Source organism: Rhinatrema bivittatum, chromosome 13 (genome assembly GCF_901001135.1).
Source record: "Rhinatrema bivittatum chromosome 13, aRhiBiv1.1, whole genome shotgun sequence".
In the NCBI taxonomy this organism is placed as follows: domain Eukaryota; kingdom Metazoa; phylum Chordata; class Amphibia; order Gymnophiona; family Rhinatrematidae; genus Rhinatrema; species Rhinatrema bivittatum.
The window spans coordinates 2,945,836-2,972,932 of record NC_042627.1 but is presented as its reverse complement, the minus strand read 5'-3'; the positions used below and the strand labels follow the sequence as shown (position 1 = coordinate 2,972,932).

Genomic DNA, 27,097 nt, shown 5'->3' with positions numbered 1-27,097 from the left:
ATAATGATTGCATACTCTCACCCAAAAATCCTCTACAAAGCTTCTAACACATATACCCATACCCAAAGATCATCTCACACAAGTCAAGTATAAAAATTCTCTCACCTGGACACAAAAATCTCTCTCCCACCCATCCATGAAAAGCATTTTTTACACACACACAACCTAACATCCACACACGAAAATCAGTTTTCTGTCTCTCACATATACATACAAAATCACCAGCACACCCACAATATACAAACATCACCTCTTCCACCTATGTACACAAAAAGAAAGGTCAACAGACAACACTCCTTGAAACCTTGGGCAAGTCACTTCATCCTCCATTGCCTCAGGTGCCGATACATGTCCACAACCCTGTATTCAATAAGGTATTTAGCGCGTCCATAACGTGTGTCCAAACGCAACTCAAACTAATAGCGCTCATCACATGTTTCATGAGGCTATTAGTGAAGGGCGACCAAAATGATAAAGGGGATGGAACAGCTCCCCTATGAGGAAAGACTAAAGAGGTTAGGACTTTTCAGCTTGGAGAAGAGACGACTGAGGGGGGATATGATAGAGGTGTTTAAAATCATGAGAGGTCTAGAACGGGTAGATGTGAATCGGTTATTTACTCTTTCGGATAGTAGAAAGACTAGGGGGCACTCCATGAAGTTACCATGGGGCACATTTAAGAGTAATCGGAGAAAGTTCTTTTTTACTCAACGCACAATTAAACTCTGGAATCTGTTGCCAGAGGATGTGGTTAGTGCAGTTAGTATAGCTGTGTTTAAAAAAGGATTGGATAAGTTCTTGGAGGAGAAGTACTTGCCAGGTTCTTATGGCCTGGATTGGCCACTATTGGAGACAGGATACTGGGCTTGATGGACCCTTGGTCTGACCCAGTATGGCATGATCTTATGTTCTTATGTTAAATGTTAAAACGCATTTCTCCGCCAGCCTTATCCTAGTCCATTTAGCTGTTCAACCAGTAGTCCAGGTGCGCTGTTGTGATAGTAGAGGGTGTGTCCTTGGCTGCATCTGGTGTTCTGGGTACGCTGATGTCATAGTACAGGGCGTGTCCTTGGCTCTTCATTTAGTAGTCCAGGTCCTTTGATGTCATAGTAGAGGGCGTGTCCTTGGTTGATACTGGTGGTCCAGGTGCGCTGATGTCACAGTAGTCCTTGGATTGTCTGTCTTTTATGACATAGTCTTACTGAAGAATTATTAAAACCATGGTGTCCTGAAAATTCATTAGTCTTGCGATAGACAAGCTTGAATCCAGTTCCATACGTGGTGAGCTGATTACTTTCAACTCTTTTGCTGTAGATCTGTTAAATGCTTAATCCAGATACACTATAACAACTCGCTTGCTTTTATCCACATGTTTATTTATGCCCTCAAAAAATGTAGCACATTTGTGAGGCAAAACTTCCCTTGGCTAAATCCATGTGTGGAAACAATACTTCGTGCTCTCCGACTTCTCTCTAACTAAATCCCACTGTGTAATAAAATTGCTGGGCTAAATACTGGTCAGACATGCAATCCGGACTCTCCAGGTGGGAGGGACTGAGAGACAGGGACAGACCAGGAGGATCTGTCACATCTCAAACCATGCACATTAGACTTCAGCGAGGTTCGGACTTCACATTCAAGTCAGCAGAGGCAGTGTCAGTTACAGGTAAGAAGCACTGCCCTGTTTCTGCCCGCAGGGGGAGGGAGGGGATCACAGTGTGAGGTTGACGGTGATTGCCCCAGTTCATAGCCCTCCCAGAGCAGTTCTTCATGTTACTTTACAACTTTTAAAAGAAGCACCTTCACCACAGTGTGACAATGTCACAGGGGGTCCCATTCCAGTAGGAGCAAGAAAGGAGTCCAGAGGGGACCAAATGTGAACGGAGGTGGTCCACCCCGCGAGGAGCCTGATGCAGCGGCCGTTCCCTGCAACCTGAGCTTCAGTGTGCAGGCCACAATCAGGCCCTGATATCTCAAGGGGAGACCAAAGCTTCGGGAGGCCTTGGTGTAGCTGGAAATCTTGTGTGGATTGCTTCATAAGAACATAAGAACCTGCCATACTGGGTCAGACCAAGGGTCCATCAAGCCCAGCATCCTGTTTCCAACAGTGGCCAATCCAGGTCACAAGAACCTGGCAAGTACCCAAAAACTAAGTCTATTCCATGTAACCATTGCTAATGGCAGTGGCTATTCTCTAAGTGAACTTAATAGCAGGTAATGGACTTCTCCTCCAAGAACTTATCCAATCCTTTTTTAAACACAGCTACACTAACTGCACGAACCACATTCTCTGGCAACAGATTCCAGAGTTTAATTGTGCGTTGAGTGAAAAAGAACTTTCTCCGATTAGTTTTAAATGTGCCCCATGCTAACTTCATGGAGTGCCCCCTAGTCTTTCTATTATCCGAAAGAGTAAATAACCGAGTCACATCTACCCGTTCTAGACCTCTCATGATTTTAAACACCTCTATCATATCCTCCCTCAGTCGTCTCTTCTCCAAGCTGAGAAGGATGCATAATGCCTCCTCGCTTTCGATTGACTCTGCATTACAGATTTACAAACCTACTAGATCGGGGGCTTCTAGAAATACCCTCCCCAAACTTAGCACATTTAGTTGAAACTCATAGTAGGGCTTTCTTGGTTGCAGGCCCATCTATAAGGAATGCCTTGTCTGAGGCTCTTCTTTTCATGTCAGACTTGACATTATTTAAAAAGGAACGCAAAACTCATTTTTTCCATGAAGCCTTCGACTTGGCAGATTCATTTCTTTTCTCTTGGCTACTTGGGGTTTTTTTTAGTGGTTAGACATTTAGACATTATTCTACTTTTTGGCTTAGATATTGTCAGTTTACATCTGCAACTCTGTTTTGTTCTAGTTGCACATGTGTTTTGTGTACTATGTATGTTTGAAATGTTATGGAAGTTTTATTTGTGTCTTGCTTCAATCTTCATAAATTGCAAGTAATAAATCATTTTAAATACATAAATAAATACATCTGGACCGGTCAGGCAGCATTTCCTCAGAAGAAGTCCTCAGGAGACTGTTGGACCAGCAAAGATGAAAACTCCTTACATCCAGACCTCAGTTTGGAGACACTCCCAATACTGGTCCAGCTGGGAACTTCCATGGATGTGGCCATCACCCAAGCTGACCAGACAATTGCTACTGTGGTGTTACATAAGAACATAAGACTTGCCATACTGGCTTAGACCAAGGGTCCATCAAGCTCAGCATCCTGTTTCCAACAGTGGCCAATCCAGGTCCCAGGTACCTGGCAGGATCCCAAGGGGTAGAGAGATTCCAAGCTGCTAATCAATTTCAATTCCCCTATAATACGAAATGCAAGGGCTCCCATAGATATTCAATAATAGTGGTGACAGCATTGACCCCTGAGGGACCCCTGATTCCACCTCTACATGATCTCTTCTGCTAGATCCCCAACATACTGATTATCTTCTTGCTGCCAAAAATGATCTCAGCCATTCCCAAACAACCCCTTCCACTCCAACAACGGGCGATCTATTGTACTGAAAGCCTCAGACAAAGATCCTCTGCCCCTATCTGCAGCCCTTATAGAGACCAACACTGACTCCATCCTGTGCCCTCTTCGGAAACCCACTTATAATGAACCTAATGCCTCTGCATTCTCAAAATACAAAAACAACTGAGCATAAACTGCCTTCCCCATGACTTTACCAATAAATGAGAGATTTGAGACAGGTCAATATATCGTAGAATATATATATATATTCAAATTCAGACTCTGAAGAACTAACCCTACCTTCCAGAAGTGCTAAGGAGAATTGTCGCTCTGCCACTAGGAATTTTGAGAGAGAATTGAGAGAGCCCGGTTTTCATTTCTTTTATAATGTTACTATTTCAAATTTTGTGGCACAGGAAAAAAACTCTCCAGTTATTCTGACCAGTTTGAACTTTTTCCCCATTTCCGTTAAACTCTTCTTTCTTAATACATTAAACAGGTTTCTCAGCCTATAGTTCTAGAATAAGTGAATCCTATGGCCTGTTGTGGATTCATTATAATCACAGAAATAGCCTTTTCAAATGGATCGCAACTGGAGTACAGAAATCCAAGGGCCAGATACCATTTGGAAGTAGGTTTGCAGGCCCCTATTCTGCTTTCTGACTGCTAGCTCTTTTCCTTTCAGATAAGTTTGCCACCTCGCCCTAGATCAACCGAACAGGCTGAGCAGGTTTGTCCTATCCTGTGGCAATTCTGATTTTCTTAGGGAAATCAATGGAAACTCAGAACTGCAAAACTATGCACAGATCAGGGCAAAACCAGGGCTGGGTCAGCCTGTTTGTTTAACAATGAGATGGCCTTCATATTTTGGAGCAGATACAGCAGTCAAATGGGTGCGATGTGAGGGTCATCATCTCTGACAACCTAGTATGATAAACTAGTTGGGAAAGCCAATAATATACTAGAGTGCCTAGAAGTCTGACTGGTAAGAAGCGGGGTAATATTATCCCTGTACAAGTCTTGGCCAGAGCAGCACTAGCCCACTCTGATTCATCAGGATCACCGACACCATTTCAACTTCAGCTTTCATCTTTTACAGCTATGGGAAAGCTAGTTTCTTCTTCAGAGCCTGCTCAACAACCTTTTAACAAACTTTATCCCTAGGGCACTCCCTCACATGTCTGCCTCCTACAATCTGTGCAGAATTAACCTGTCCTCCTAGCTGCAGAGTCTCCCAGGCAGCTTAAACAGAGCCTCAGGGCCGGCTGTAAGAAGGCGAACCCAGCAGCACACAGTGTTACCCGCGGCTGTGAGAACATTTTTTGCACACAAATTTTACTCCCAATGCAGCAAGAAGTTTTGCACACGAAAAATATGTGTATAGTACTGTACACACTGCTTAGTGCCCTCCCATGCAAATCCCATGCAAATGAAGGCGTCAGCTATTATTTCCCAATGCAGATAGGTGCGCTGGTTTCCTCCCTGTTTTATTAGCGCTGGAAACTTAGAGGTCCATATTCAAAAGCATTTAGCCGGCTTACTCAAAAGTTAATATGTGGGCACATAACCGGCTAAATTCTAGCTCCTAACTTCTTGTCAGGCCAAAAAAACCATCCTAAAGTTAGCTGCCTATATTCACCACTGCAGCTGCACTACTGTTTACACTTTCAAAGTTTATCTGGCTAACTTTACTAACTGGATTGAGGGGTAAAGTTTCCAGGGCTGATGTTAGTCTACAGGCGGAAGCTGCTGTTCCAGTGCTGGGATCTGTAGTTACAATTTTCTGCACAGAAACATGCTTTGCATATAAAAAGCATGTTTTCCGCACATTAAGGTGAAATTACTACTTACCTGATAATTTTCTTTCCTCTAGGACAGGCAGGCCAGTCCACAATTGGGTTATGAATGCCAACCAGCAGATGGAAACAGAGATCACCGATTCGCTGATGTCCTACGCAGATAGCCCTGCACTGACATCAACCTGCCAGTATTCCTGGAAAAGCCAATTGTGGACATCTAAAGGGTGGCCCATGGAAAAGTAACCCGCCTCCAATACCAGTGCCACGCAGGCAGGCTACTTTTCCATGGGCCACCCCGTAGATAACAATTTAACTTTAACACTATACATTTCTTCCCCCAAACAAACTACTTTCCTTCTTCTTTTTCTATTGTACTTCCCATGAGCAAAAGCACAGGCCACAGAGGAAAAGGAAATGCGATAATCATAAAGGCAACCTGGAAATCCACATCGACATTCGATTTCTGCCTCTGCAAATGTCTCTAATAGGGACAAAGTATGACACAACGCAGTATAGGGCATGAGCATGAGGAAATTATCGGTCAGTAGTAATTTCACCTTCTTCTTCATCGGGGTAGGCCAGTCCACACAATTGGGATGTAGCAAAGCTACCTCCTTGTCTGGTGGGAGGCTGCCTGTGCTCCCTGCAACACCACTCTGGCAAAAGATGCTTCTGCTGAACCCTAACATCCAAACAATAGTGCTTGGAGAAGGAATGCGGCGAAGACCACGTTGCCGCTCTATAGACGGTAACTGTAACTCTCCTCAAGACACTGCCTGTGCTCTGGTCGAACGAGCCCTGATGTATTTGGGCAATGACTTATCTGCATCTACATAGGCCACTGTGACCACATTCTTAATCCAACATGCCACTGTGATACGAGAAGATGTTTTTCCCTTCTTCACTCCCCTGTGAAGTATGAAGTGACAATCTGTCCTTTGAAAGGGTTCAGCCATCTTAAGATAGCGCAAAAGATGTCTCCTCACCTCCAAGGGATGCAACCTCAGAAATTTGTCTTCATCCACAGCTCTATTCAACGATGGTAACGATATACGGACTGATCCAAATGAAAATCTGATACAAGTCTTGGGCAAGAAGCAGGCACAGTTCTAATTTGCATCCTGCGCGGCATGAGTACCAGAAAAGGCTCTTGACAAGAGAGAGCTTGCAACTCCACCACGGCTGACCATATGGCAACAAAGAACACCTTTATAACAAACACCGGGGAAGCTGTCAGAGGGGCTGGAATGTGGATCTGCTAACACATCTGGAGCCGAAGAAAATAATCTAGCTTGAATTTGGCCTCTGTAGCAAGCCAAGGCTGTCACTTGTTCCTTTAGCATATTAAGGGCCAGCCCCTTACTCAAACCTTCCTGCAGAAATTCCAGAAACAAGGGAATGGTTGCTCTGGCAGGGCCACGCTGCCACTCCAGATACCAATGCTCAAAAATGCTCCATAAACATACGGATGCCAATGACCTGGAATTTTTTTTTTTTTTTAATTGACAAACATCACCTCAGAATAACCCTGCTTCAAGGGCCAAACCGTAAGACAAAACTGATCTGGATTTTTGTAAAGAATCGACCCCATGTGCAGTAGGTCTCTGTGCAATGGTAGCCGTAACGGCTGGCCGTTGATCAGACGCAGGACCCTGCCTATCCTAGGCTAAGAGGTTCCCCTTCTGGCCAATCCTGTATCAGAGCATCTGTTGCCTGTTCTTGTGAGTCCCTCCTGTGACTAGAAAATCAAAACACTTTTGCATTCATGCTGGTTGCCATCAGATCCAGGAATGGTAAGCCCCCACCTCCCAATGATGAGGTCAAATGCTGCCCGTGAGAGACTCCATTCTCTGGGATGCAAAACGTGTGGCCGAGATGATCGGCCTGCATGTTTTCTACTCCCACTATGTGGGAAGCCAACAAAGCGAGAAGATTCTCCTCCACCCACCCACGGGAGAAGGAGATCCATTCCCAGGGATACCCCCTCAATGGTTTATATATTCCCCTACCTTGCTGTTGTCTGACATCACTCGCACCATCTTCCCGAGCAATTAGGATGAGAATTCAAGAAAGGCCAAACGAATCGCTCTTACTTCCAAATGGTTGATGGATCAAGCTGCCTTCCCTGGGGTCTAAACTCTCCTGCACATGGAGGTCCTGACGATGGGCTCTCCAGCCCTTCAGGCTCACATCTTCCAAACAGAAAAAAGAGACTTGGGATACAATATACGGATATCTAGCAATGAAATGCTGCACCCAAACTTCCTTAATCGCACCATCTACAAGGAGCTTTGTTTTTATTTAAGAGGAAAAGACCTCAGATGCCAAGGCTGTGAATCCTCACGGTCTTAGTGACTGGGCAAAATCATGGCGATAAAAAAAAAGAGGTTTTCTGACTCATCCAAGGTCACCGCCATGGATGGATAACTCCAGACCCTAAGGTTCTGTATTGCTCCAAGCAGTCCCCTGTAGTGGTTCTTACAAATGCTCCTATTCACAGCTTAAAAACAATGCAATAATAATTGTAACGGTTTCCCCAAGCAGCACTGGCATGCTCCACCGTTGCAGTCAGATGCAAACATTTCCCCCGCGCTCTCCAAGAGCCTCTGATTCTGCCAGCTTGTGTTACTGCCCTTGAATGGAGGCCTCCACATGAGGCACTGGGACAGCTCATAAGTAAATCACCAGGCGAATAAAAGCTCCTTCCTGCACGCGGGTGCCTGCACACACCAGGAGGCTATCACTCAATTCAGCTAGCAAGGCAGAAACCACCCACAGATCAGCAGAGTTGTCTCACAGGCAAAAGGGAGATTGGTAGTGCTTCTGCACAGTGCACTTTCCTGCTTTGTCCTGCTCAGACAGCCTGTAGCTAGGGATTCACCCACATGTGAGGACTACCATCCTGCTTGTCCTTGGAGAAAGCAGAGCTGCTTACCTGTTACAGGTGTTCTCCTAGGACAGCAGGAGGTCAGTCCTCACACATGGGTGACATCATCGGATGGAACCCGGCACGGAACTTTGATCTCAGAGAATCTAGAATGTTCAACATGCCCTACTGAGCATGTGCAGCTGTAGTCATCCCCCTGCCCCTAGGCAGAGTCCCTCAGTCCATGATATAGCTCATTCATGGAGAAACCAACTCCCAGGTAAGGCGGGCGGGTTTCATGAGGACAATGACAATAGGAGTGCGTATGTCTGTATGAAAGTGTCTGCATGAATAAAAGGATGTGAGTAGACATGTGTATGGATGTGTCCATGAGTAAGTGTGTATGTGAGTCAGTCTGAATGAATAAGATGTCTGTGTATGAGAGTTTTTGCATGAATAAAAGGAGGCATGAGTACACATGTGTTCGACTGTATCCATGAGTGTGTATGTGAGTCAGTCTGAATGAATAAGATGTCTGTGTATGAGAGTTTTTGCATGAATAAAAGGATGCATGAGTACACATGTGTTCGACTGTATCCATGAGTGTGTATGTGAGTCAGTCTGAATGAATAAGATGTCTGTGTATGAGAGTTTTTGCATGAATAAAAGGATGCATGAGTACACATGTGTTCGACTGTATCCATGAGTAAGTGAGTCAGTTTGAATGAATAAGATGTCTGTGTACAAGAGTGTTTGCCCGAGTGTCTTTGTATGATTAAGTGTGCAAGTATTTCAAGTATCTGCGAGAATGGCCACGCCAGTGAGATTGTGAGAATGAGTGTGCATGGGTGACAGTCTGCCTCAGTGATTTGTGCCTAAATCTGTGCATGTGTGTGTGCCAATTCATGTGCAATTGGATACAGGGACTAAAGGCAGTCAGTTTCTGGAACAGTTATTTCCCGCTCTTTGAAAGCAAGTTATAATGAAGGAAAGCAAACGTGGCTGTTATTTCAAAGGAGCTTTAAGGACGCGCAGTTCCCCAAGGTCCATTTTGCACATTCATGGAGAGAAGAGAAAGAGGGAAGGCAACTCTAGAGGTGCGGAGAGGAAGAGTCACAGCAGAGGAGCAGATTCACTGTCCCAAGTCGCAGGTTTGACTCACCACATCCAGCCCAGCAGGAACCTCCCTGTGTACCTGCTCTCCTCTTCCTCCTCGGGAACTTCAGTTTATCAGCTCAACAAAGGGAATTCTTTGCTTTCATCCTCAGCTGATCGAAGAGGACCATAAGATTGCTCACAACACATTTGTCTGTCCTAGCACTGCAGGTGCAGGGGCTGCTACATGCCAGGATAGAGGTGCCTTGTTAGAGCTGTATGTGGTTTGCATTCTCGAAACAGTAGGGGGTGGATCTCCGGGCTGGAATACAAGGGGGTATTGCTGGCTGGGACTGAGATGTATTGGCAGAGCTGTGAGTGTGTGTGTGTGTGATGGAGGGGTGTCTCAGTTCTGGAAGAGCAGGGAGTGCTTTGGCGGGGCTGCATTTCACAAAGTGTATTCTGCCTGACTGGGTCCAACATCATTAGTTCTCTAACATCAGAATCTCCGTTACAAACATTCACCTCAAGGAAAAACCTCCGTCCTGGCATGTTCCTGTGGAGGTGTAGCACCCTCTGCTGGTCCAATCACAGCATTTTGGAAAAAAGGAAACAGATTAAACTACTCCTGGGGGAATTCTGTGCACAAAAACTTAAAATTCTGCAAACTTTATATTGGTCAAAACAACACAATTTACGTGACAGTCTTTATGACATTTTTAATTAATACAGAAAAAAATTATTACTTAAAGATGCAGAATTTTAAATATTTTGAGCAGAATTTCTCTAGAAATTCACTGTAAGAGTGTCCCTTCCACTCGCTCTCCCTACTTCCCTGGCCACTTTGCCCTCTCAGCCGCCAACTCCTCCACCTGCCAGTATCTCTCCCCTCCACCTCTAGGGTCAACCCCTTCCACTCTATTGCCAGTCCTAGAGTTTGACCCCGTTCTCAGTACTGCCCCTCACACAGGCTCCCTCAGTCCCTCCCTCTGTCACACACATGCTCCCTAACTCTAATACACATACACACCCCCTCATACAGGCTCCCTCACTCTCGCACACACACACACATCCCCTCCTACAGGGCCCTCTCTCTTGCATACACACCCACACAAGCTCCCTTTCTCTCTCACACATACATCCTCACCCAGGCTACCTATGTCTCTCTCTCTCTCACGCTCCCTTTCGCACAGGCTCTGTCTCACACATACACAATCCCTTCACACAGGCTAGCACCCTCACATACACACAATCCCTTTTCATTCACATGAGCTCCCAATCTCTCACACAAACACACTCCTTCACCTCATATAGGCTCCCTCTCTCTGAAACCCACACTCAAGTACCCCCCCCCCCCCTTACCTCCCATGCTCTCTCTCATACCCTCCTGCTCTCTCTCACCGCTTGCCAGTCCGAAGTCACACACCAGGGATCACCGCTTGCCGATCCGAAGTCAGAAACCAGGAACACCAAGACAAGACAGGAACAAGGATCCGAAGTACACGAACTCACCAAGGCACGCAGACCTGACTACGTGGGACGTTGCCAAGTCAAAGAATCGGCAGAGGAAGCTTCCCTTTATACTTCCTCTACTCTGGCCCATTAGAGACAGCTGTGAGTAGTTAAGGGGCCTGACCCCTTTAAATCTGTGGAGGAGGAGGCGTGGCCTCGTGCCTAAAGATGGTGGCGGCCATCTTGGATTTCCTCCGCGGAGGAAAGCCTGCAGAACGCCGCGAGGGAGGAGCGGGGACGGCTCCCCACCCGGCAGCCAGACCGGGGACCTGCGCCGGGGCGACGGGCACCGGCCCAGGGGCATGACTAGGAGTTGCTGCGGCGGGTGACATAGGGGGCCGCGCCCGTGGACGGCCACGGGCGCGGAACACAACAACGGAGGCTCTGAGGTCTTTTTACCTCCTTGAGTTGACATCCTTGAAATTACAATTATGCAATTGAGTAAAAATGTTAATGTGACGTTATTTCATTTTCTTGAATGGTCTGTTGTATCTTCACATTTTGCCTGTATTTTTTGGATTTTTCTGATCATGTCCCGAGGAACACTGTGAAACTCCAGCGCATATCCCACTCGTATCACCTCCAGAACCCACTGATCCAATGTGATTTCGACTCACATCTGATGAAAGAAAGAGAGGATTCCCCTAATCTCCTGTTCCCGGGGTGGGTCGGCAAACCTTTATTGGGAAGCTCAGGAGATACCAATTAGCCAAGCCTGCGCCCCATCTGGGCTGTCTGGGATGAAAGGACTGAAAGGGTAGGGTCGAAAATGCTTGGATCCCTGGCACAACCTCTCATGCCAAAGGAATGTGGTATCTGCTTCTTATCCTCCAGCAAGTAAGGAACCAGGGATTCATCCCACTTACTTACCATTTTCTCCATATTGTTCCCAAACAAGCGAGCCTTTACAGGGCAATTTTGTAAGGTTGCATCGGCCGACCAATTTTTCAGCCATAACTGACGTCTAGTGCTATTACCGACGCCCCCCCTCTGGCTGAGGTGTGGACCAAATCACAACCCGCATCTGCCAAAACGGCGGCTGCTGGCTCCATAACTGCCCTGGAATTCGCTCCAGGTTCATCAACCTCCTGAAACAGAAGTAAACAAGACCGAGCTACCAGGGAACAACAAGAAGCTATTTGCAAGGTCATTGCCACTGCTTCAAATGCTTGCTTAAGGATGGCCTCAATCCTCTTATCATGCACATCCTTCGAGGCCGCTCCTCCCTCCACGGGGACAGTCATCCGCTTGGAGACGGCACAGACAAGCACATCCACTTTCAGAATACACAAACGCTCTCTCACCATTGAATCCAGGGGATACAGGCCTTTCAAGGCCCGACCCCCTTTGAAATTGGCCTCCGGAGCAGTCCCACTCAAGATCAATCAATTCTTGAATGGCCTCCATAACAGGGAAAAAACAAGAGGCTTTACGCACTCCATGAAGTTAGCAAGTAGCACATTTAAAACAAATTGGAGAAACGCACAATTAAATTCTGGAATTTGTTGCCAGAGGATGTGGTTAGTGCAGCTGGGTTTAAAAAAGGTTTGGACAAGTTCTTGGAGGAGAAGTCAATAGACTGCTATTAATCAAGCTTAGAGAATAGCCACTACTATTACTGGCATTAGTAGCATGGGATCTACTTAATGTTTGGGTACTTTCCAGGTACTTGTAATCTGAATTGGCCACTATTGGAAACAGGATGCTGGGCTTGATAGACCCTTGGTCTGACTTAGTATGGCTTTTTCTTTGACTCAGACATGGAATCTACCCCAGCTACTCCATCTTTAACGTCTTAGAAATCAGAGCCAGTAGCTCATCTCTGTGCAAGAACATCAACATAGCTTTATATGGTTCCAGTCCTGGAGGAAGTTCCCCATCCTCCAGAGAGTCAGGATCAGCCTCATCATTAGCACCATCTGGATTCGTATCGGGAGGACCTGCTACCAATCTAGGTGTTCTCCGATGCTTAACAGTTGTATCATGCGAGTGAGAGGGTCACCGCCTATGACTCTGACTTGACAGGATTGGATGGGGTGGATGACTGTGCCTGAAGAAAGGATTGCAATCCTTGAAAAAATTGTACCAGAGAAAAGGTAGAAGGATCTATGCCAAACCCAGAAGGCACCTATGCTGTGCCCACTGAGGTACTGTCACCTGCTGACGAACTAGTTAATGAGTTCCAAAATCAGGAGCTCCTCCTGAGACGTCTCTACCCAGGTCGGTCATCAGGCTGGGAAGAACCAGGCTTAGAAAAATCAGAGGAAGATTATTTTCCCTGAGACTCTAAGCAGCTCTGGCACAAGTTAGAGAACACGCCAGGCTGTGCCCGAATGTGACAGACAGCACAGAGGGAAAGGCGCTTCGGTTTCTTAGTCACAGGCTTCATCAGTCTGTCAGTACGCTTAATGGCGACTGAGGGGGTGCGTCCAGCTGTAAAATTTATGTGTTCTAAGGTTAGGCAAAACTAAACGCACTGTCACCTTCCCAACTTAAGCACACAACCAATGCGGCCCAACTTTGTGCGCACAGACAGTGCGCGCCTAACACGGCTGCTATCACCTGGGCGCTCAAGCAGGCATTCTGACCAAGCGTCCAAGAACTGGGCGCACAACTTGGACACAGAGCCAGGCGCATCTGCACAAACCAACGGTCCTGAATTGGGCAGTGTAACGCGCAGGAAAATGTGCAAAAAACGCCACAATGGCTTATCATGCAGGTCACAGAGAAATGTCTAACAGCGGGGCCTAGCCCAACCCGCCAAGCTGCCCAAGTCCTTTAACCTTCCTCGGGAGCGGGTACGAATGTCAGAACGGCACGCCGAGCACGGAGATCGGAAGAAGGGGAAGGCTTTACAAACGACCCTTCTACTCTGTCTTTCTCTTTTTTTTTTTTTTAAACTTTACCTGAGCTCAGCCTTTTCTGACAGAGTAGAGACGATCTCCGGCTGTGGGGGGTAGAGGGCATATACTGTCACTGCTGCGCTCGGCTTCCTACACCCACTGCCTTTCAGCTTTTATAAAAGCTAAGTCCATACCAACTGACAAAACCAGCTCCTGGGCGAAGGCACTCATGTGACGGAGCACGGAAATCACTTCAGTATTCTCAGCTGAGGGAGGAACCATTTGGTAACACCACAGGAAAGCGGGGCAAATTAAATCTCCTTTTATTTCAACTTCTAAAATTTGAAGCAAATCCCAGTAGGGAGATGCATCTCTACCATCTGCTGGAGACGGAGAATACTGGCAGGCGGATGTCACTGCAGAATATATATTCTGTGACATCAGCTTTGCTCCCATCTCCATCTGCTGGTAGAGGTGCATAACCCACCTGTCCTGAATTTGTTTGGGTGCTAAGAAAAGCCCCAATACCAACTCCAAGTGTCCTTTTTTCTGCAGGGTTTTCTGGTTGGCACCACAGCAGTACATCTAACTATAACATACATATAGTGGTATTTTTATCCCAAACTGTACTTTGAATGTCATTTTCCATGTAAAGTGTATATAAATGCATCATTTTCAATTGTGTGTGTGTCTGTGTGTGGGGAGGGCTTTCAGTCGGCTTTGCACCGGCCCTGGGGTTAATCTTTGCTGTAACATTTCTGGAGAGGCAGTTTCAACTCTAACCACTTGCTGGGGTAGAGAGAATGGAAGCACGAGGGTCTTTTTGTGCGCTCCTTGCTACGTTACTATGAAAAGGAAGCTGCAGCAACTTTATTTCAGCGAAACAAACCAACTCCACAAGGTTTGTCTGCTGTACGGCGGAAATCTTCCTTTCCCGCGCTTCCACGCGCTATTTAAGCTACATCCGGCCGTAGAACGCCCCGCCCCCTTCGTTTTTTTTTTTGTTTTTTTTTGGTGGCTCAGTGACGCAAACACGTCCTGCGTGCCGCTCGGGCTCCTTTCTAAACTACAAAACCCGAAGTGGGCGCAGGTCGGCCGGAGCCGGTTCCTTTCGCAGCTATCTGGTGACTGAGGCCAAGTTGGGACGGCCTCCTCCGGTCCTGGTTTTCCTGAAACGTCCCGCCCCCAAGCTGGCAGTGCTGCACGGGCCTCTGCGCGTGCGTAGCAGCGTGTGGGAGTCCTGCGCGAGAGTAAGCAGCGGAACCGGAAGCCGGAAGCGTTTCCGTGTTTCGCTCTTCGGGGCATGGCGCTTACCTGCTCCATCTGGCCAGGAGCCCTTTCCCTCCTCTGTGTCTCTTTGTGACTAGAAATCCCCCTCAGGCAGCGGGGCGACCTAAAATGTTAGCCCAGGCCTGCCGGTAGGGAACTGGACAAATTGGTGGAACGCGGTGCGGGATCCCGGAAAGAGGAAAGGGACAGAACGCTAGGCTAAGGTGGGAGGCTTTGAGGTTTAAGTGGTAGAAATGGGGTAGGACTGTGTTGCGTGAGAGAAACCCTGATCATTCTGCCCAGCCTGCTTTATTGGCAGAGAAACGATGCACAGGTCTGGGTTTTGTGGTGCATTTCTTTGTGAATGGGAAACCTTTTTGATGAATAATAGCAGGGCTATAGTTGGCTTCTACACCCACATGACTTGAGCCCTGAAGGAAATAGTGTCTTGTGTTCTTCAACGATGCATAACGCTTGGAGGCAGGCATTGTGCTAGGTATGGTGTTGTTGTTTTCTCTTGTTGTGTGCCTTGTGATGTTGCTTTCATATAGTAGTGGCAGGCTATGAACTTTCAGGGTTACAAGAAGGTCTAGTTTTTAGGATTTCCACAATAAATATTCATAATGGACTTGTAGGTTTTTATTCAGGAACGCAGTTACTTTATAATTTGGATGTCCTGAAAAACAACAGTGTTTGCATCTTTTGAGGCCCTTCGTTCCCTGCTCTGTTACTACTTTATTTATTTTTTTATTTGTTTCTACATTCTTATATATCACTTCACAGAATGGTTCTGATAGGTGTGGTTTACAACATTAGAAATTCAATATAATCATCTAATACAAAATCTTCAATAGTACTTCCAATAAAACAAATAAAATCAAATAAAACGTAACATAAAACATAAATACTGCATCAAAAAACTACATATTGCTACCTTCCCAACCCAAATAAAACCAAATAAGGTGAAAAAACCAGCATTTCACCTGTTTGCGAAAAATTAAATAATCCTCTAAATGTACTTCAGCAGAATTAAATTCCAAATCTCTGGACCAGCTACAGAAAAAGCCTTTTCCGAATACAGGTTTTCTTCACCTCGTTAACCTCTATAGACCTTCTATAGCTGATCACAGACTTCTCTTTGGTCTATACAGCCAAACAGGATGATGTAAATGCCTTGTGTCCTCTCCATACACCACTTTAAACATCAAGCATAGTTTAAACTGCATCCATGATCTAACTGGCAGCCAGTGTAACTGTCTCAAAAGTGGAGCTGTACTCATTCTTCTCGGACTTTAAATAAATTAATCTCGCTGCCATTATTTGCATAACCTGAAGCTGCTGAATACTTTTTACCAGTCGACCCACCAACAGCCCATTGTAGTAATCTAACATAGGTAAGACCAAAACTTGCACTCCATTTCTATAGTTACACAACATGCACGGTGCTGTACAAACCACACAAAAAAGACAGCCCGTGTTCGATAGAGCTTACCATCTAATACGACAAACACAGGACAAGCGAGTTATCCCCAGTAGTATTGATATCAGGACTCTGCGATGGCCATCTGGGTGATGTGGTTTTGAATCCTCTTTACCCAAACTTGGACTTTTACTGGGATTGTACAGCCAAAAACTATTTTTTATTTTTGCTTCATTTTATTATTTATTTTATTTTCATTTTAATGTACACTAAATCACTTTAATACGCAATAAAAAAACAAACAAACCCTCCCAAATGCGCATCCCTAAATTTTACCACTGTGGTTCCAAACTCCATTCCCATGACCCTCAGCCAGGTCTTGTTCCCAGAGTATTCAGACTGCCAGCTGACCCCTGTTCTTTGTGTTGTAGGTCAAGGGACTTCCTGCCCTCATGGCACAGGGAATGAGTGGCGCACGGCGGCTGTCATTGGCTCTGGTGATGCCATGTCGGGGCTTGGCTTTCCAGAGCTCAGCACAGGAGTCGGCAGCGGTGCTCCCCATCGAGAAGGGACAGATCTACAGGCAGCAAGTAAAACATTTCTCTGACGTGTGACCTCCTCCCCACTTACCTTTGTGCATCAGTACTAGAGAGCTCTCCCGCATCCTTTGCTCTTTGCTGGAAGAGGAATTAAACTGCATTGTGGCCCTAAATTTTCCCTGATGGTGTGGAGGGCAAGAGTTATCTTGAATACACCTGATTGGCACAGGTGTGTTCCTAGGAGAGACCAGCACTAAATGCCAACAGAACCCAGGCAGCCCTTCAAAATATGCCCATGGTTCATAGCTGCACCCTGTGCATTTCGCTCACCCCCTGGTCATCTACCAGCAGGAACTGGCTCTGGGTCATCAGGGAAGAGCTGAGTTGGTCTTAATTTGCTCCATTGCATTTAAAAACTTGTCCTATTGACATGGAGCTGGTTGGAAATCCCTAGTTGGCACAGGACCCTGTGACAGCAGACCTGACATTCTGGGCTTCCCTATGAAATCGTACTCAGTGTGGATCAGTCGGATACAGGTGAAATGTGGGGCATATTGCAGCATCCTGCTCCCTTGATCTTATAAATAAGTCAGAGGGAAACCCGTGGGGCTTCCAGAAATGGCCATTTTAAATTCTCCTGGGTAGTTCAGCCACCGGAAGCAGTGATCTGATGTGTCTCCGTGGCATTGTGGAGCAAGTTCCACATCATATGGAAGAGCAGGACCTTTAAAAATTAAATAGTACTGGGCAGAAGCGGCCATGCTTGAGGGCTGCAGGGATCCTGCTTTCATTTTGTTTTTCACGGGAGAGTGTCCCATATACTCCGGCAGTGGCAGTAAGTGTGATGCTGGGGTTCATGTATCCAGAGAGGTGACACAAGTGTCAGTGCTACGTGGAGCCATCATATTCATCCGTGCTTTTTCTCCTCCTCACGTATGCTGACAGGAGTCTCTTTTATGTCTTGTTCCTAGTGTCTGAGCCCAACACAGTCCCCGGTCTGTGCTGAGGAGTCCCGGGGAGAAGGGTTTCCTTACGAGGAGAAACTTGAGGGTGCTGTCACTGAGGGAATGCCTGCTGGACTCGTCAAAGAGAAGATGCGAAAGTTTGCGTTGCAGATGGCATATAATGGGGGTGGCTATTATGGCATGCAGGTAAATGCGACTTATGGACACCTTGAGTTCGCTGGTTTGGGTGATAAATGTGGCGAAGAATCACCTCGTCAGGACTCAGTGATTGGAGTATCTGGGGGCACAATTTGATACCCGTACAGGCAGGGTGTTCCTGACTGCAGGCAGATTGTCAAAGTTACAGGCACGGGAAATGCGCTCGCTACCTCTGGGCTTGCAGTTGGAAGACCCTCTACGTCCATGGCTTATGTTAGGGTCTCGGAGAAATTTGAGGTGTAGTCTCGCAACAGCGGCTGGATCCCTTGTCGGTGGACGAGTCTCAGATCCCAGCCTCTTTACAGCAAGGGCTCTGTAGACGTCTGGCATGTAACTCGCTCGGAGTTCAAGTTTCCGCCTTGGGCGCTCTTAGGGGCAAGTTGTGGGGGAGATCGTTAGCCTCCCGTCCGGATGTAATTTGGTTTCTTAAAAGGGTTTAAGCATTTGCGTCGTCCGGTCCTAAAGCTATGTCTTAGTTTTGTGACTTCTCTGTGGCTCCCTCTGAGTCAGTGAGAGGTGAGACGTGGAAGGACTTGGTTCTGAAGGCAGTGTTGGTGGTGGCCGTTTGTTCGGCCAGGAGGATTTCGGACTTGCAGGGATCCTTTTTACGCATTTCTAGTAGAGGAGCGGCGTTGTGTGTGATTCCCTCCTATTTACCGAAGGTGGTGTCCTCGTTTCATGCTAATCAGACGGTGCAACTTGCAGCCGTCCTGGATTGCTCGAAGGATTCCCCTCTGGATAAATAGCTGCACCTTTTGGATGCATCTGAAAGTCACTAATAGTTTTCGCCTTTCAGATCACCTTTTTGTGTTGTTAGGGGGAACAAAGAAAGGGGATGAGGCCTCTAAAGTGACAGTTTCTCATGGGCTGAAGGAGACCATTTGTAAGGGTTGAGAAGTCCCAAGGGGTCTAAAGGCGCCTTCTCTGAGAGTGCAGGTGGCCTCCGGGGCAGCGTCTCCCCAGGACATAGGTAGGGCTGCAGTGGGCTCCTCTCTGGTACTGTCACCAGCTTCTCCCATGTGGATGAGCGGGGGCAGGAAGATGCATCTTCTCTGAGAGCGCAGGTGGCCTGGGCAGCGTCTCCCCAGGAGACAGGTAGGGCTGCGGTACTGTCACCAGCTTCTCCCATGTGGATGAGTGGGCGCAGGAAGATGCATCTTCTCTGAGAGTGCAGGTGGCCTGGGCAGCGTCTCCCCAGGAGACAGGTAGGGCTGCGGTACTGTCACCAGCTTCTCCCATGTGGATGAGCGGGCGCAGGAAGATGCATCTTCTCTGAGAGCGCAGGTGGCCTGGGCAGCGTCTCCCCAGGAGACAGGTAGGGCTGCGGTGGGCTCCTCTCTGGTACTGTCACCAGGTTCTCCCATGTGGATGAGCGGGCGCAGGAAGATGCATCTTCTCCTGAGTGTTCTCCCTGCGGGGCGTTTGGGTTCCTGCCCGCTTTAGGAGTGCTTGGGCACATCCCGCTTGTCTGGACTCTTCTGGGTATGAACAGGAAAGGAAAACTGATTCTTGCCTGCTAAGTTTTAGTTATGTGATCCCTTTCTATCATCTGTTTTAGTCATTACTGCTATCACTCAAGTGTAGGAATGTTATCCTGCAGTTTGCCCTGTACTTCTATCGCTTTCCTGCGTGCTCCCACCCCTTGAATTCCCTGTTATGATTTACTTTCAATCCTGCTGTTAAAATGTGAACCGGCAAGATGTTTCCCACTAATACCCGTGTAAAAAAGCCTTTAAATAAATAAATAAATGCATACTTTTCGTTCCTGTAATACAATGGATCAGTCCAGAGACCCACCCTGGCGCTGCCGAAAGACTGAGTTTCCTGATAGTTGGGGAACTATTTTTTTTCAATGAGATCTTTGTCAGTGTAAATGTTTTTTTGGTTATCAGATTCTTTTTAGTCTCTGGAAGTGTGAGTAGCTCCATTTCAGGGGACTCCAACCCCAGGTTACCTGTTTGCCCTGGTTTGGATAAGTTCTTGGAGGAGAAGTCCATTGCCTGCTGTTAATCAAGTTTACTTAGGGAATAGCCACTGCTATTAATTGCATCAGTAGCATGGGATCTTCTTAGTGTTTGGGTAATTGCCAGGTTCTTGTGACTTGGATTGGCCACTGTTGGAAACAGGATGCTGGGCTTGATGGACCCTTGGTCTGACCCAGCTTGGCATCTTCTTATGTTCTGGTCGGTGGTTTTTAAGGGACAATATCTGGCTTGAGTACAGGTCAATACTGAGGGACTGCAGGTTGCACTCTCGGATATGTAGCAGTCCCTTAAAGCTTCTGTTCTCTGCCTCCATCTGCAGGTAGGGATGCAAAATCCACTTGTCTGGACTGATTTGTAGTATTACAGGAAGGAAAATTAGGTAAGAACCACATTTCCTTTATACAGTTGCAGTTTAGAAGTGTGTAGTGTTAGGGAAGGTGGGCGAGGGCTGGGGGTAAATGTTTTTTAGGAGCGGGCTGGTGTGAAAGCACAGTTTGGGAATAAATATTTGGGAAGGGACTGGGAATGAACAGTGTTAAGAAGGGTAAGATACGTTGGGAGTTTGAGTATTGGGGTGTGGGTGTTTGGGGTAGGCTGGCAGTGCATGTTGGGATATGTGAGTACTTCATTTGGTTATTTTTTGCTCTCGTTCCTGTTTCCTCAGAGACACCCCGGGAGAGCAGACCTGCCAACAATAGAGGACATCCTGCTTTCTGCGCTTATAAAAGCTCAGTGTGTGCCTGAGAGCTCTGCAATGGATCCCAGAGAGCTGCACTTTCAGCGCTGTTCTCGGACAGACAAGGTGAGGTTTACAGAGATTTACCCAAGGGAAGTCTTGCCTCAAATCTTTATTTTTTTGAAGAGGTTAATAAACACGTGGATAAAGGTGAACCGGTAGATGTACTGAATTCAGATTTTCAGAAAGTGTTTGACAAAGTTCCTCATGAGAGGCTTCTAGGAAAAGTAAAAAGTCATGGGATAGGAGGCGATGTCCTTTCGTGGATTACAAACTGCTTAAAAGACAGGAAACAGAGAGTAGGATTAAATGGACAATTTTCTCAGTGGAAAAGGGTAAACAGTGGAGTGCCTCAGGGATCTGTACTTGGACCGGTGCTTTTCAATATATTTAGAAATGATCTGGAAAGGAATATGACGAGTGAGGTTATCAAAATTGCAGATACAAAATTATTCAGAGTAGTTAAATCACAAGCAGACTGTGATCCAATCTTGCAAGGTCCTCCTGCAATGTAAGATTGGGCAATATTAAGTGCTGGCCCTGCAGTTTTATATTGAAGCAGAGAGCCGGGACAGCTGGAGAGCAGCTTCACCATTCAGGAAGTCGGTGACGTGTCACGTGCTCACTGAGATGCTAAACTTTTCAGAGAAGGAATCTTAAAAGGTTGTGATTGATCTTATACGGAAATGTGCTCATGGGCAGTCACTGAATTTGGGAATAGGTGAAACAGACATTTGTGTTACTCTGTCACTGCTTTCAGTAATTAACACAGCAAACCTTTGAAGATAATTCTGATTTTTTTTTTCTGTCTTTCTAAAAAATCTTTTTAGTAATCAACGGCTCATCTTTCTAATCTCAGTGTGGACCGTTGTTTGACTTACATATTTATTTGTTATTTGGATGTCTATATTTTTTCCTGTATCTTCCATCCATCTGCAAAGAGCGTGATGATTAATTCTCTGTTGACAAGCAGGGCTGAATTAGCCATGATGTGTGGAGGATGTCATGCACTGGTGCCGAATGCACCCATTGCATGTACCTGTTCATACCCAGATCGGTCCAGACTCTTGGATTTTGCCCCCCCCCCCTGCCAGCAGATGGAGACAGAGAAAAGGTTTCACTGACTCTGCATATAACCTGGTGCGCTACCTGCAGTCTCTCAGTATTTCTCTGTCTCCAGCAGATGGTAGAGGTGTAAAACCTGCAGTCTGGAGTATATAGAAAAAAGGAGGAAAATAGTCTTCAGGATTCCTCCCAAGGAGTTGTTAGGTTCTGCTGGGGCCATCCTCCCTTGTTTGAGATGGTCGAGCAGGGTGTTGGTGACCCTCTTGTTGGCTCTGCTTCTGTGGAGCTGATAGCTGGTGGTCCAGTTCCCTCTCCCCCAGGAGAACCCACTGAATCCCGCATCAGGTCTGCTGGTTGGCCAGCATTGTAGGGAAGTCCTTGCATTTTCTCTTCTCTTGTTACTGGGAAGCATCGTTAATTCCTGAGCGATGTGATGGGCAGGTTGTCAGTTGCTGGTCCCGCAGGAGATCTGCAGAGCGGTGACCTGGTCTTGGATGCACACTTTCACAGTGAGTCTTTCAGGTCCACGCCCAGGGTAGGGTAGCTTGAGCTGGGGTATGAACAGGAAAGGAAAATTGGTTCTAACTTGATAGCTAATTCCATCTTCTTGTTGATGGAGGAAGCAGGTTTGCTTTCCTGTGAACAGGGATCTCTGTAGACAGAAGGATTAATTAACCATGCTTATTACCCGGCCACCTTCCTAGAGAGTTGATGGCCTTGCTAAAGTTAAGTTCTCTGGCAGGACTGAGCATTTTGCATCAGTAAATTTGTATTTAGCTATGAGAGATGGGTCAGATGAAGTCACCTATACGTCATGGCTGTGTTATCCTACTGTCAATAGGAGGCCCTGTTTACAGGTACGCAAGCTTTATCTTTACTCTCGCCGGCGTTTATTTAGCGAATGCTGAGATGCAGGACTTAGCTGGTAGATCCTGGTCTGAATAACACTTCTCTTCCTTTTCATCGGACAGGGGGTGTCTGCGGTGGGACAGTTGGTCTCCACAAAACTCATAGCAACAAACCAGAACATGGTGGAAAAGATAAATGCTCACCTGCCGGCAGAGATCCGCATCCTAGGTACGGAGCTGAGCTCTCACCTGATGATCAGCACAGGAAGAAGGAAAGGGTAACACTAAGTAACGTGCAGGCGCTCCTAGGGGGCTGTGTGTGCCCCAGAATCTCACGGTGCAGTGCAGACATCCCGGATTCCCTGAGGTGAGCATCCTCATGGGTTTCACGGAACTGCAGGGACAGCCTGTGCTCATTTCAGATGTTGTAGCTGTAGACACTTTTATTCTTGAAGGATCCAGTTTGCTAAGGCTTTTTCCCCATCGATTGCAGCAGTGGTTCACTGTGGTTATTTATATTCCAGGGGTAACCAGAATGACCCGAAGCTTCAATTCAAAGACTTTCTGCGATGCTCGGACATACTCCTACACCCTGCCCACCTTCGCCCTGTCCCGCTGCCAGGCCGTGCCTGATCCCGGCTTCCGCCTCCCTCGGGAAGACTTTCACTGCTTCAGCCAGCTCCTCTCCTTCTACCAGGGCACCCGCAAATTCCACAACTTCACACGAAGGCGGGCGGCGCTGGACCCTGGAGCTACTCGCTGCATCCTCAGCACTGCCTGTCAGGAGCCCTTCGTCCGCCATGGCCACGAGTTCATCGCCGTGGAAGTCACAGGGCAGAGCTTCATGCTGCACCAGATCCGCAAGATGATGGGGCTGGCGATAGGCACAGCGCGGGGCCTGCTCCCAGATTCTGTTCTACCTGAGTCGGTGCAGCCGGACCGGGTTTTTAAAATTGCCAGTGCGCCCGCCCTCGGATTGGTGCTGGAGAAGACCCATTATCAACGGTACAACAGCCGCTTCGGAGGGGATGGCTTTCACCAGCCACTGAACTGGGAAGACGTGGAGCCTGTGGCGTCCTGGTTCCGTGATAGGCACATCCTGCCCACTATTATTCAGGGTGAGCTGGAGGAGCTCTCCATGGCCCTGTGGCTGCAGCACGTCACTCAGCATAAACTACTTGAAATGCACTGAGTCCTTTTCTTGCACATCAATTCCGCACCTTTAATTGTTCATGCAGTTTATTTATCCCAGCTTTGGAAGACTGGATTTCTGTTAGTCTCGTGCCCTTCCTTTTCTTTCTTAAGCTATCCACTTTGCAAAAATATTTTGGCAATTGTAAAAATAAGAGTAGAGTCTGACAGTGTAGCAGAGGCCAGGAAAGTACTGGTGCCCTGGAGCCTCATCCCACCTATGGTCTCTCCAAGTTCAGACTGAGACTGTAAGAGCTTGTGACCGTGAGCCGGCAGGTGCCACCCAGCGCTGTGACGGCACCTCTGAGTGGCTCTGCATTTCCTGTAATCCTTGCTTTTGTTCTTGGCTTGGGATCACATGTGACACGAGTTCCATGGGGCTTAGACCTGGGCTTGCGTCTGATGCTGTTCTGTCTGTGACTTGGATGATGGCGCAGGTAATGCACTTACAAAATATGTGGCTCATACCATGTTGGGAGGAATTGCAGGCACTTGGGGGGGGTGGACAAGGGACAGGATTAAAATTAAAAATGATCCAAAAAGAAAATGGAAGTAAGCAGGATAAAATTCCCCAAGACCACAAGCAAAGTATCAGATGTAAGAAGGAAAAAATCAAACACCTTGCTGCACACTGAGGTGGGACAGGTGAGGCACCAGTACTGAAGTAAAGGAGTTAGGAGCTGACAGTCCAAGTCACCCAACATAGTTTGGCCAAAAGATGAGAAATTGCTGAAGCTATTCAGCTTTTTTGCCAGATTTCAGCTGTAATGAAATTGGATATTTGGACAAAGAGAATTTGACAAGGATCTCAAATGATCTTGCAGGACAGGACCTGTTCACCATGTTGTACGTGGGCAGGGCAATTTTCAAAAGCAAATGCTGACTTGACTGGGTAAAAGGGGTCGTTTGGAAGATTGCTCCCCCTTCCTGTGGGTAAAAGTGGTGCGGAGCCCTTCCCAGGTGGGTTTAGGGTGGATGAGACCTTTTTAAAACTAAGCATTGTTTTTGATGGGAAAAATCCCTGCAGAAATCTCGACAGGTGACCTTGTTCATACCCCACATCAGCCCAGGCGCAGGGGTTTCTTCAGCCCTAGCAGCAGATGGAGGCAGAGAATAAAAGCGTCACTGATGCTGCTACGTAACCGTGCGCTGCCTGCGGTCTTGCAGGTTTTTCTCTGTCTGCACCGGATGGCAGAGGTGCAAACATGCAGTCTGGGGAGTTCAGTGGCTCAGGTGCCTGGCAGGGCTGGGTGGCTCGGAGCTGGGGAGGGATTGAAAGCCAGTGGTCTGGCTCCATCCTTCCTGGGACCCAGTGGGGCTTGCTGGCTGGGATTGCTGAAGAGATCTGCAGTTTAAAAAAAAACCCAAAAAGGTCTGCAAGGCTTGGTCCAGCTGCCAAGGGGAGGAAGGATCTGGGGGGGCTGCTGCAGCGACCATGGGGGCTGCCCGGGAACAGCACTGAGGCTCCAGACAGCGCCTGCAGTAGAAGCTGAGGCTGCAGTCCGGCCTAGCAGTGTCAGTTGAGTGCCGCGACCATTTCATAACAGAGATAAGGAGTAGAGTGATTAAATGTAGGGGGTTAAGTGTAAAGGGTAAGAGACTTGTTAAGAGGAGCCCTCTCTGCTTTGCACTGTGCTCTGTCTTCTCCAGGCTCACTCCCTCTCTACCCATCCTGTTCCTTGCAGGAAGCAGGGGTGGTGCTCCCTGCTGCCTGAGAATCGGGTGCTGACCAATAGTCCCTCAGACGTAGCCTTCTGTTTATGTGCACAGATAAAAGCAGCTGCCTCCCTAGTCCTAGCCTTGCCCATAAGATAAACGTGCAATTTTATCCACCGGCACCAATCCAGGGCACGTACCCCATGACCCAACTCTAATCCTACCCAGCAGCAGGTGCCACAGGGATATTGGGGAGGAGTGTAAAAAAGAAATGTGCCTTGAGAGAGGTAAAATGGGATATTCTCTCACATTTCAACTTTAATACAACTACTCCTGGCCCTATATCTCTTTGTGCGTGAGAGTAAAATATCCTTTGTCTGAATAGGAGGCTCCTAAAATACACACAATTTGCATGCAAAGTGAAAACTGCAGAATCCTTTGTAAGGATCCTGTAAGAGTTTGCTTAAGCAGTATGAGGAAATCAGTGGTAAAATTATTCTAAAGGGTGTCTGTCTAGGATTGGCAGGAAGCCAAGTTTCATTGTAATGTGAGCAGTGGTTCAAGTGATTAAAATCCAGTTCTCACCCACAAACATTCAGAGGTTGGGCTATACATTTTCTGTAAGGTCTTATTGTTTGTTCAGAGCTCACATTCCGCTTTGGGGGAATGGGGGGAGGAATCATCCACTGACTTGTTTTTGTCCAGGCAACTTCCTCCTGCTATTCTGGGCTCAGAGCTCAGTCAGACCAAGCTTGTATGGGATTAAGCACCATTACCCTTATTTTATATTATTCTTCTGCCTCAGAATCAAATAATTTTATTGGCATAATACTTTTACGTCAGTGGGAATCCTCCCTCAGAAGCCAGGAAACATTGACCTTAAGCCTGGCCATGGTTGTCAACACTGAGTGATGGCTGAGGCTTCCTCTCCCCAGGGGCTGTGGTGGTCAAAGCAAACAGTGTTAGGAATTATTAAGAAGGGAATGACAAGACATAAGATGTTATGCCTTCTGTATCTCTCCATGCTGAGGCTGCACCTTAAATACTGTATGCAGTTCTGGTTGCCATATCTCAGAAAAGACATGGTGGCAGAGGAGAAAATGCAGATAATGCAGACCCAAATGATAAAGGGCATGGAACAGTTCCCCTCTGAGGAAGGCTAAAGAGGATAGGGCTGAGGTGGATCAATAGGTCAACACAACACGTGCACTACCTCTGTTTTATATATAAACTATACACTCAATACAGAGGAACGCGGCAACATATAATGCCCACATTTTATTGTTTACACAAATTTTTCTTATTGTTTAACAAACATATTACAAAAATCCCACTTTGTGTCCACACCACATGCCTATAATTAAAACATAGTCATACATACATTACCCTCCACTCACTTCATCCATACCACTCATACCTCATAAAAACACTAACAAACCTTACACTTGCATAATTGATACCCCTCATATATCATGAAATACTCCTCCATAGGCCTTCATATTGCATATACAATTGCATAATGTTTCATAACTCACTAATATGTAATGTATAACTAATAGATTAATCCCACAATGATATCATAAACTCTTAATACATTGTATATGAGCATCATACAATGGTTTTAATA

General features: G+C 46.9%; 1 protein-coding gene across 6 annotated transcripts; it reads left to right on the top strand.

Moving 5' to 3' along the window:
* Positions 1 to 1,232: 1,232 nt before the first annotated feature.
* LOC115075107 (tRNA pseudouridine synthase A-like) lies at positions 1,233 to 26,910 on the top strand. Of its 6 annotated transcripts, none has more exons than XM_029575306.1 (6): positions 1,233 to 1,281; positions 16,719 to 16,877; positions 17,798 to 17,977; positions 20,639 to 20,776; positions 22,747 to 22,852; positions 23,148 to 26,910. In XM_029575306.1, the coding sequence occupies exons 2-6, from the start codon at positions 16,740 to 16,742 to the stop codon at positions 23,813 to 23,815; spliced, it is 1,230 nt and encodes a 409-aa protein (XP_029431166.1). In that variant the 5' UTR covers positions 1,233 to 1,281; positions 16,719 to 16,739; the 3' UTR covers positions 23,816 to 26,910. The 6 variants fall into 6 exon arrangements, with proteins under 6 accessions (XP_029431166.1, XP_029431164.1, XP_029431163.1 ...); XM_029575304.1 differs by lacking the exon at positions 1,233 to 1,281 and adding an exon at positions 14,821 to 15,016; XM_029575303.1 differs by lacking the exon at positions 1,233 to 1,281 and adding an exon at positions 14,821 to 15,091.
* The last annotated feature ends 187 nt before the right edge of the window (positions 26,911 to 27,097 follow it).